The 12,203-nt window shown below is 38.9% G+C and overlaps 1 protein-coding gene across 1 annotated transcript in view; it reads right to left on the reverse strand.

Moving 5' to 3' along the window:
- Positions 1-485: 485 nt before the first annotated feature.
- LOC140367252 (probable flavin-containing monoamine oxidase A) overlaps positions 486-12,203 on the reverse strand; it is an 88,225-nt gene continuing 76,507 nt past the window's right edge. Inside the window, exon 12 of the mRNA XM_072453619.1 lies at positions 486-877. Within this exon, the coding sequence (XP_072309720.1) occupies positions 535-877 (343 nt within the window). The 3' untranslated portion in view covers positions 486-534. The remainder of the gene's footprint in view (positions 878-12,203) is intronic.

A 12,203-nucleotide genomic window follows, 5' to 3' on the forward strand; every position in this document is an offset into this window, starting at 1 on the left:
GCTATCCATTCATGCCTCATACGGAGGCGCTGATCAAACTAATAAGAGTAAAATGTATATCCGATCAGTGATCGGGAGGTGACGTCCGATTCAGATCGAGTCTGAAATTGGCTCGGGACATCCCTAATTAAAAGCATATTATTTTGTTGCAGCAAGTGCCCAATTTTATACCAGGCTCCCGCTTAGTACATCTTCGGTCATAGTTAGGAAAGAATAGTCATAAAACATACAAGTTTTTGCAATGCTGCCCTGGGGCAGACTGATGGAAGAAAGGCTGCCACTCTGCACCACCCTCTTACAACCACCACCAACCCAGGGTTTGTGCTGGTGCATAATTAATGCAAGTTTAGCTCCTTTCCATCAAAGCATCCGAGTGCATATGCATAAGTTACTTGTGCGATACTTCAAAATGTGCATTGAAAATAAGGTGATGGAAACATAATTAAGGTCTTTTATTGAATGATTCTACATCATGAACATGCCTTTGATTCTTCACTCTTAATATGGCATTATAAGTTTCCTCTGAATAACTCTCTAATTCATGAGCCTCCGAGTGGCTACAGAGAAAAGATCTGTGAAGTGCAGTTTGACTTTGTCCAGGACTTCAGGACGGTGGATGAGGAGGACTGTGGCACTCAGCGCCAAAGCTGCAGCCACCACCGCCCCGACCTTCTGAAGTGCGCCTCTGGCCGGAGCGCTCGGTTGCGGCGGGTCCTTGACGATGTAGCTCCTCCTCACTTCCTCCCTCTCTTCCTCGCTCAGGGTGGAAGAGCATAATTCGTGGAGGACTTCCAGCGCCGCCCTCTCTCCGGACTGCACCGCCCCGCTCATGTATCCACACCAGCGGGTTGCCGTCTCCGTGCCGGCCCAGTGGATCCTGGAGGTCACACAAATAAAGACATTTTAAGTGCATTTTAAGTTTAAAGGTCCTATATATAAAAGAAAACGTTTGTCAATTTTTAACAGCTACTTTTAAAATTATTTTTATTACTACAGTGTATCTCATTTGCGCTCTTCCACCTTCAAAGCACTTTACAAGGCAATGTGAGTGTGTCTTGCCATAATATGCATTTGACTGCTGTATAGTTTCTTGATTCCACACAAATTTATATATTTCTCTAGTCTTTGCATCCTTTCCTTTTCCCTCATTAGCAGCAGCCATGTTTGTTTTGATGCAGGGGGACGGACCGCGTGTGTCGCTAATTGGCTAATCCACCTGTCAATCACATCCATCTACATTCAGGGAGATGAACGCGGTGATCGGACTGATATTGATCTCTATGAAAAATTCAATCAGCACCAGTGGATCATTGTCTTAGATTCATAGATATTTTAAATTGCAATATTGGTCTAAAATAGGTAAATTGAAAACTGCTATGTTGATTTCCATAACTGTAACATTACAACCGTAAATCAAATCACTTTTATTGTGTTGTGCAAAAAGGGCTATGCGACAGTGCTGAATGTCTGAACACATCAACTTTCAAATGGGTAAATGAGAAGGGAAAACAATTACAACGTGGCTAAAGGCTTTTAACAGTGGATTCTGCAAAATATGTTTCCTTTAAGAGATTTAAAAGATGTTCTAACTGTTCTCCCTCATCATTAGCTTACTCTGAGTCCTTTTTGAAGCTTGAGTGCTCAGATTATGTAAATCTTTCCTTTGAAAATGATCCAGGGCTCGAGAATTTTGCGTAGACATAAATTGTGTTGTTGTAATAGCTGAAAAGATCAGCCGATTAAAAAATAACAAACATATTTTGATATGGAAAATATAATAACTTATAAACATGAATAAAACATGAACCCGTCTTGCAACATATTGAACACAATAGTTGGACAGCACTAATTATTTAAGCAGAAGCTGCCATATTTGGACCAACTGATGATAGACTTATTATATTTTGAACATTTTTCATTTATTTGTGAAAATGACAACTTTTGTGGAAGATAACTGATGGTTTTGCAGGTAAAGTATTGGCTCTGCTGAAAAAGAAAAACAGACAAATTCTTACCTTAAGATTGACTGTTTGATCAATACCTTTTTTCTGTGTTTCTTTTTTAGTTTAGTTGGTATTGAGATCTACCCAGCAAATTGTCAATTTACATGATCCATTTTTGAGTCAAAGTTGTAGTTTGTATTTATTCACTTCTGTGATTATTTCCAAAGCCATTTGCTGGAGTCGGAACAAACACCAGCAGGAGGCGACGACTTCCAATCCAAATGGAGAGCATCAAAGAGAAGCAACATGAAGGCAAGTTAGGAAGGCAAATAAATGACCTCCGAGCTTTGCCATGGTGACAGGATTGCTAAGCTTTCCGTTGCCAGATAGCTCGCCACCCCCTTTCTGGAGGTCCACTATACCTTTGGGGATTTTAGGATGTCTTTGCCACGACCAGATGTTTTGTGCATGAGGTTTCATCTTCATGCCTGCATGTTTGGGGACGTTCCAGATCCAGACCCCCACATTTGTCAGCCGACTCGTTGCGCCAGTATTCAAGGCTTTGCTTAAACTAAAACTACTGCACAGGCCAAACCCAGGGCAGTTCCATCCAGGGCCCTCCAAGACTAATGACCAAGGAGGAGAGAGAAACACAGGACTTTCCCTGCGCTTAAGATAAGCTAGCTAAGCTGAGCTAGGAGACAAAGAGAGGACAACACCCAGGAAGCTATCTTTACTCTCTTCCCCTCTGCCCGTCTGTGCCCGTCTGTGCCCGTCTGTGCCCGTCTGTGCCCGTCTGTGCCCCTCTGTGCCCGTCTGTGCCCGTCTGTGCCCGTCTGTGCCCGTCTGTGCCCGTCTGTGCCCCTCTGCGCCCGTCTGCGCCCGTCTGTGCCCCTCTGCGCCCGTCTGTGCCCGTCTGTGCCCCTCTGTGCCCGTCTGTGCCCCTCTGCGCCCGTCTGTGCCCCTCTGCGCCCGTCTGTGCCCGTCTGTGCCCCTCTGTGCCCGTCTGTGCCCCTCTGCGCCCGTCTGTGCCCCTCTGCGCCCGTCTGTGCCCGTCTGTGCCCCTCTGTGCCTGTCTGTGCCCGTCAGCGTGCCACTGCCTGTTGACGTGAGTTGGACTAAAACACGTGAACACTCAAGCAAAGGACTTTTTGCAACTTTTCAAGTCTACAATTTTGGATCCAGGATGATTTGAATTGTCTGTGGATCTGTGCAACTGCTTCCTCGTCACCAGAGGAGAGCCCCAAAGCCAAGGAAAATTCAGATCAAAGCAGGCCTCTTCTGTTGCTGACCAGATTTGACTTTCTGCAGACGTCAGCTATCGCCTTACGCCGGATACTCGGGACCCCACGACTGACCTCTCCCGCCTCTGGTTGTAGCACGTATTTCAGTTTGGCTGATAATATCATCTTAACTCTAACACAAAACTAGTTTCTTCACCTAACGACTCATTTGCATATTCATCTCCATCTGTTTAATTTATTTGGCCATAAGTTTATATACACCACAGTAGGTAAATAGTTTATTTTCAGAAAAGGAGTGAATGTCACGGTTAGGTTCTAACAACACTTCAGTTTAACAAACAATGAATTATTATTATTATAAATAATGAATTTAGATTAGGAAAAAATAGAAATAAGGAGTGCTTCGTGGGTACTTAAATGGTCAAACAGCAGTTCAATTAAAACAGGTGCTTAATTGGAGAGAAAGGGTGATTAGCTGCACACACAAAAAAGTTGTCTATTCGGGTATAAATTGTAACAAAATATACATAACAAATATATGCTAATTATTCCCAAAGACAAGAAAAAACAAGGCTCTCTGTTAATTTACAAAAAATAATTAAAGAGCCTTTATTGTAGTATGGCTTTTAGATTTAAATATGCACCTTTGGATATTTGCTTTGTGAATTGGTCATTGGAGGCTGAAGACAAATATAATGCCTTTTTTACATTATAACATTGCATGATGATATTCCTGTCATGTATTTTTCTTACATTTACTTATTTTTTCACTATGTTTTCCTTATTTTTGCGTCATCTCATAAGTGCTCTTCAGTGTTTTTAAAAATCTATTTACCAGCCCCATTTTAATAATTCACTTCAATTTAACAGCAACTACTTTTAGCCTGCAGAAGTGACTTTCTGTTCAGTGCGTCATTAGGAGGAATATTTGAGGCTCCTGCTGGCTTCAGTGAGACAGAACCACAGGTCTCAGAATGAAATACCCTTCAATTTACAATATTGCCATTAATTCAAGGCTGCTCTAAAACTGTTTGTATTTAATTTAATTAATTGGCATTAAATTGTCGTCATTACAATAAATGCACTCTCATGTTCATTCAAAAGACCATTTTTCTGCCACATTTTGAAAGAGGCAGTTGGAACAATCTCACATGTTTCTGAACAGCCCTAATAGAATTCAGCATTGTTTTGCCAAATTGTGCTTAGTATTTTCAACAGACATCTGAAGCCACTGGATTGACGTCATTGGTGCATTTTCATGGAACATGTTCAGAAAATGACAATCTTCTTTGCACAGATGTGTGTTTTTCATAATAATACTTCATTGTTGCTATAGGGACACTTGCACAAACCAACTGGAAGGATCCATAATAAAGAAACCACTGAGAAACGTGGATGAATAGAGTTAGAAAAATGGTTTTACTTGCTTACTTGAATATATATGTGGGACAAAAAAGATGATGAAATTGCATAGTTTGGTGCAGTTTTCTTGTGTATGTGTGTCCTTGATGTGGGTACTCGATGTAAAGTTAATGGAGTAATTGTATTTCATTTATTTAATTTAGTTTGTGAACATTTGGTGCACAAAAACTGGAGGGGGATAAATTGGATTCCACTGATTGGACACACCAGTCACATGGAACTATTCGACAATGTTTTTGTCTTTTGTTTTTTCGTAAAGGCTGCATGTGTGCCAGATTTGCTTGAAAATGAGCTTAAAATAAAATTTGAAATCTGTAATAACATGGTAATAACGAGTGGTGGAAAGAGTACTGAACATGTTTACTCAAGTAGAAGTACAGTCACATGGCAAACAATTTACTTAAAAAGTATGCACCTCAGAGCATGAGTTACTTGATACTTTTGAACGCATTTTTAGTAGCGTTAGAGAGGAGTTGTTTCTACAGGACTTGATTCATTTAACTTTTTAAAACGTTTGTACACTCCACTTTTGCGGTATTGAACATGTTCCCCAAGAGGAGGGGACCATGACCTATTAATAAAACAACGTGAAGCGTATTGGATTCATACCCTGCAGACACTGGCTCCTAATGGGTTGAATGATGAGTTCAATCTCAACATTTTCCTGTAACAGCTCTGAAGATGATCTACAGTACACATACCGTTTTGAATACAACTCACAGGGGTTTCCCATTGACCTGTTTGTTTTATTCACTACATCTATGTATACTTTTATTCTGCTATTCATTTTGTACTGTATTAGTCACTATTTTTGACGTATGTGGAATTCATTATTAGGTGTCACTATTTGTCCTTTTTTGGGTACTGACAATGTTTGTGCTCGTTCTGATGTGTTAAACGTCTGTGATTGGATACTCCTATTTTTGAGGTCACTCCTATTTTTGAGGCCACTCCTATTTTTGAGGCCACTCCTTTTTAAACCTCTGTCCCATCCTCAGTCACCCGTTTACCTGACAAAGGCCTAGTTGCCCAAACGTTGCCTCACCACCTGTCAATAAATTTCACTTGCAAGTAAGACAGCGTGCAGGATTTTTCTCTTGTACTTTTTAAAATGGAAAAGGGAAAACAGAGCGGGCGATACAGTGACGTTTTGAGTGTTTGTCCATAAATAAAAGAGCAGATACAGCAATGAAATAACCGTGAAGGCTGAGTTTGACATGATTTCTAAATGTACTATACTAAGTTGCATTTTTTTGGTGAAATGTATTTGATCAAATCCAAGACCAAGAACAGACATTTAAATGAAATGCAAGTTAAAATAATAACAGATTAGAGAACATGGTGAATAGGTGTACGTATGCTAATGTAACACCTTCAGCTACATGACGCACAGACAACGAATTGTAGTGTCTGGTATGTTAACGTAACATAATAAAAGTTTTTCAGATAACTACAGTGAACCCTTGTTTATCGCGGGGGTTATGTTCCAAAAAAGAACCTTTATTTTTTTACAGTTATTATACAATTAAATACTCCATAAAACATTGAAAGCAAGGAACAAAACCTTTTTACAGGCCCAAGCATTTGTTTAACAAATAAAAGTACTGTATAAACATTTGTTGTTGTTTTAAGTTTAACTTTTTCTGAGATAGGCATGAGAAGTTTCACTTCTCATGCCTGACAGCTAGGGGGCGATACAGTTCTGTTTACCTGTTATACGTGTCTGGGTGGGACCGAGGTAGACGTTGTTGTGTTGCTAACGTGAACGTGGTGTTCGCTAAATAAATGAACCAAACCTAAAGTGGAGTTATCATTTGGACAAACACCTTTGTCGGTGCAGAATGTTTTGTCGACATTGTGTGTGTCAATAAAGGTGTAACGTTATTGACACACAGGTAGAGAAGACGCAGAGAGACTGTTTAGCCAATCAGAATGCAGAACACAATGCATGATGCAAATCTGTGAAGCAGCGAGACCGTGAAAAGTGAACCGCGTTACAGCGAGGGTTCACTGTATAGCAAAAAAGAACATGCTAACAAATTTAAAAGCATCAGTATTACCCCAAATGACTAAAAACGTCAGAATTCCAAAATGGCGGCGACACATGGTCCCGCTGATACAGCTCTGGCAATGATTTTCTCTCTTGGGTCCAAATCCGCTCTCTTGTCCCTAACCCTAACCCAGTGTCTGAAGCCTATCGACGGCCGACATATAATTATTGTGTTTTTGGGCCGCCATATTGGAGCAAATTCTGATCTAATACTGACCAAATCACTAAATCCATTAAATTCTTCTTCCCTGGTGTCACTTCTAAACAACTCCACAAACTCTGGAAGTAGAGGAAGTGCCAATCCTTCTTCTACATCGCTTAGAGCCCTAGAGCGCCCTCTTGCGATTGTCAGTGTGAAAATAATCAACATGTGTAATAAAGTTGCCAGTGTGAAAATAACGAATAAAATGATATAATAATGTGTTAATAAAATCAAATATAAATCACTCGGAGTATAAACTATGAAGTGAACTTATAATCCGGAAAATATTGTAAGAACAATTACATATCGAAATATACTCAATTACCAGTGCAGGTTTAATTTACCCCCAAAAAATAAACAAAATTACAGTGATGTGAGTATTTGTAACCGCCGCTGATAGCATTACAAAGTATAATGTGTATTTCCTTTGTATGTGTGGAGTGTATGCAGGCTTTATTTCGTGTTCTGCTTTTGTGGCAGATATATTTGGTCACGCAATGGAAAATGTAGGCCCCAGAACACATAAACAGACACGTGGGGTGTGTTCACGCTCTGATTAGCAAACGCTGGTGTGCTTCAAGATATGGACGCTTCGTGTGTGGAAATGTGAACGAGCACATATTCCCCCTCACACCAATTTGACCCGTGTCTCACTCTGAAATGAGTTCTTCACATGAATCAATCTGGAAAGTCTCTTGTCGAAAGCCGTTGAGATGTTGAAAAAATACTTCACGCTGATTGGTCGAAGCATTACAACAGCGGAAGAAATCCAAAACATCCAAATTGTGTTAAATCCTGTGTTGAGGAAAGAACAGTCCTATTTCCCACCCACAAATGTACAAAGTGCCATTGTGTGTTTTTGGTTCGGTTGTTTTGACTTCCGCCCAAACCACGATGCTCCTCCGTGATTGGTTCCAGCCCCGCCTGTAGGCCCTAAATGCGAATCAGTGGGAGCCTAACAATATGGATTCTCAATTCATCAAAATCGTGAGAACTCATCTTTCTGGCAAAGCACACCCTGGTCCACTTAATATCAGCGGTCTCTGTGTAGTACGCTTCAGCCTCACAGTCCTGAAGCGCTTTGAGCACTCACACCAAACTGACGAACAATGGGAGGAAGTGGACTAAAAAGCAAAAATGTAATACAAACTTTAGACTACAGACAAGCATTTAAATGAGGTGGACATATAAAACAAAGCTACCTGCGGATTTTCAAAGTGTCCATCTTTGTATTCAGTCAGTCGCTTCTTCAAACTTCAGATTTCATCAAACATTTATTTAAAAAAGAAAAGAAAAATGACCCATAATTTCTTCTCATTTCTATCCACGCTGACACACTGCTCCTCACACACGCACTAAACCTTCCAGACCAATTACTGTGAACACAGCGGCAGACTCTGTTTCTATACTTCATTTTGAATCGCTAGGACTGCGAGAGTACACAATACCAAAAGCAAATTTGCAATTTAAGGCATGTACAATGTGCAATTACAGTACATGATGTCGCTGTGTCTCCATGGGGTTTTATTATGAATAAAATCGTTTTTATATTATATTTGAGTCTTCTCTTCAATGCTCCAGGAATTGTGGAAAATATGTATTGTGAGCTTAAATTAATACATCTCGCCTGCAATAAACACCGATTACCTGATGAATAAAAGTAAGATAATGCCATGCTGTGGAAATAGAGAAATACTTTCCTGATCCCGTCAGGAGGAATTCAAATATCTGGTAGCAAACACAATCCTGTCCACACGCATGCAGACGTGAATGATAAAAACTGATCAAAGTTACCGGCAATAGTAACAAAGCGCTCGGGTTCAGTTCAGTTCAGACGCAGCGGTTGTACAGTCCTGTAGCCGAAAGGGACAAACAGAACGTTTTACGAGAACGTTGTTTTTCTCTGGAACACAATAACATCTCCGCAGGGTAAAAAGACACCATGTAACTCCTAAGATTAACTTTTTTTGGAATCGCTGTTATTAGATATTTCGACAAAACCATTTAAACACGTTCAATCTCTGTCTAATCTGCCCTTTCTGATTCTAAATTCTTATCACATTTGGGTTTTTTCCCCTTATTTTTAAAATAACGCAAAATCAACCTAATGACCTTTCAAACTTGTCACAACAGGTTTTTTATTATTATTAATCTACTCAAATGTATTGATTGATTGATTGATTGGTTGATTGGTTGATTGATTGATTGATTGATTGATTGATTGATGCATGTTTGAGTAATCCTGTATTGTCCTGCAACTGAAGCTCAAGTGCTCATGAAATTCCTTGTCCCCGCCCACATTGATAGTTTGAAAAATTAAGATACATGTAGGGTTCTAAAATGTAAAGTAAAAACATGTACATTACAGACAGAAGCTTGTTACGATGAACTGTCACTATTAAGAGGCGGGGCTTATCGGATCAGGAAGTGAACAGACTTGTTTCTATTATTACGCCATTTTAACTCAATAGTGTAGTTTAATTGTTATATTTCAATACTAATAACCTGAACAAAGGTTCTTCAAAGTACCAACAACATGCAGGTAAGAGAAAATATTTTGAATTTTGCAAAAAAAATAAATGTTTTAAATGTTACCACAGAAAAGTACATTTTTTAAGTGTATAACTTAACTTCTTGTTTGTAATTGATGACATCACACTAAGAAATTACCCAGCAAACACTGGGCAAAAACCCATCTAATGTCACAATTTATTTTATTAGACAAATAAAAATATGAGGAACTTTATTTTGTTGAATTAATGTGAGAGTAAAAAAACTGTTTAATTGTGTAAATTCTGCACAAACCTTGACTGGAATGAATGTGATGTCACTTCCTGTTATTTTCCACAGATTTGTCAATGTTTGCTCCACAAATACCTTCTCAATTGGTGTAAAACTACAATTTATACATACAACAGGTATAAATACACCAAATATAGTCAAAATTGGAAAATCCTATAAACCTATCATACGCCCTTTAAATGCACAGTTGTTTTTCTCTGTTTTACATGACTGTCCTCATTTACCCGCTTGTCTCACACAAACGTATTCACTTCCTGCTCATTCAATCTGGTCCCAATTTGAGAGTCCCATCACACGCTTGCAGTATTTAATCTGTCAGCTCTCCGTGATATAAAGCGACTGCTGGTAATGAATACGCCCGACAATGAGCGATCCACGCACTTGTTTGACCTCTCCAGGGATTTCAATGTTACAATAGATCTTTGAAATCCATCTAGAAGGGCGTTTGGTGAATTTTGTGCCATTCTTTTCAGAATAAATGGTCTGTTCTTCCTTGAATGTCTTTTTTTACAAACCCTTTCAGATCTTTACCAAGACAAAGTGATTAATTGTGATAGTATAAGGCCGCTGAGAAACACACATTCTTGGTTGACGTTAATATAGTGCGAAAGGAAACCATTGTTCATCGACTGTCAAAAAGTTAAAGGTGCACTGTGTCACTTTTCTGCTGCTGGTCTCATTGCTTTGTGTGTGAGTGAGTTATCACAAGTGGGATCAAACATCTAAACAGCCACAGTTCAAATAAGAGCCAATATTTGCTAAATTTCAACTCTTCTTTATCCACATTTTTGTGCTGCTCTGAGTTACTCCATGTTTATAACTAGTGTAGTAATTGTGTAGTCCTATTTTGGACCTATTTTAATTTTTGTTTGGTAGAGGGTTAGGGGAATGAGTTTGGTTGCAAAAAAAAGTGTAATATGTCATGACAGAGGTTTTGTATTGCAGTAAAGGAATCCATTCAAAAGCACATCTTAAATAGGGATGTTTCTATTAAGTTTGGATACTAGAACAAGAAGTGTGAAGCTGAGGAATTACAGTGTGTGTTCTCCGGTGCACCAAGGCCATTAAAACAAAATCCTCTCGTATAGACAATATGCTTAAAATTGAGCTTTTGTTAAATATCTCTTGTGATATCTTTCCCGCAGGATAGCTGAAAAAGAACATCTTTAAAAATATCAGATGTTATGGAGTCTAAGTGTTTCCATGGGTTTGGAACACAATTTCAGAGTATGCTTCATAGACTTAAAAACTCAGTAAAAGGTGACCTCGTAAAAAGGACTCCCCGGCAAAAGAGATTCTTAATCCCAGTGGGACTGTCCTGGTTAAATAAAGGTCAACAAATGTCTGAGACAACCAAAGGTATGTTTTTAAAGAGGGGACAAAGTTATGACATGAAAAGCTCTTTGCAGAATGTAGCTAGTTTCTCTGTAAAATCGTTTTACTAAAAGGCGTGACCTAAATGACCCCCAATTCAAACTGAAGCAGTTTCAGAACACTTTGGAGTGCAAACAAGTTCAGTCTTTGTGGAGCCGACACACTGGAGTTTTGGCCTCTGCTTCTGATTTACTCTAGCGCTAACATGCTGTGCTCAAATAAAAATCAGATTTCAAATCAGAATCAGAACCATTTTTATTGTCATTGTCATTGAACAAAAAAATCACAAATTATTCTGCCTGGTTTTCTTTTGGTAAATAGAAGGAGTAAAGTTGAATGAATTGGACATAGATTGGGTGTTTCCCATTTCAAAGCTAAATCATAAATCACTAAAACTTAGATTGAAATAGAATAAAAAAGCCTGGAATGGCATTAAAAGCCACCAGTATTCTTGTCTTACTAAGTACAAGTCTTACAATATCATCAATATGTTTTAGGCTTATGGACCTTTTCTTTATCTATTCCATTTTGTCCACATCTGATAAAAGCGAACTCTCAATTTGCTTGATTTGCTGTACATAAAAATAAAGCTGTAACACACTTATTTCCAGTCAAATCAATCATTCTGGGAAACATCAGGCTCAGATTGTTTTCCAAACTCACAAGTAAAAAATATCCTAAAATGAAAAATGAATAGGATTTGTATATGGATTCCACCTGGACGTTTTTACTTTATTACAAGTCCCTAAAACTAAATGAATTTACCTTAAGCTTTTAAAAGAGAATTGTCAAAACCCAACAGATAATCATTTTAGAGTCAATCAGACCATACCTCCAGACACCAGCTTCACTCATTTATATATTCTAGGCAGGATTTAAATTCCTCTGTGCCGAGCTTTTTTCTACTTATGATTAGAGTAAAACAGACATCAGAGTCCAGAACTACAGAGTCTCAGCTTCACAAAGGCTCCAGAGGGTTCAGGAGCAGCTTCAGTTTTAAATAAGGGTCATTTTTTTCAGGCTTTTATGAAAAATAATAAGGCAGTGGAACATTGTAACCAAAGCAAAACCATCTCCACAGAGACACACGGGTGATGCTTGTCCTCACCGCCACCAAAAGTCACATATTGTACCTTTTAAAAGCAACAAAACTACACATTTGCGTG

This window comes from Eucyclogobius newberryi, unplaced genomic scaffold (genome assembly GCF_026437365.1).
Source record: "Eucyclogobius newberryi isolate DKJ021-1_F unplaced genomic scaffold, fEucNew1.0.hap1 SCAF_2, whole genome shotgun sequence".
NCBI lineage: Eukaryota > Metazoa > Chordata > Actinopteri > Gobiiformes > Gobiidae > Eucyclogobius > Eucyclogobius newberryi.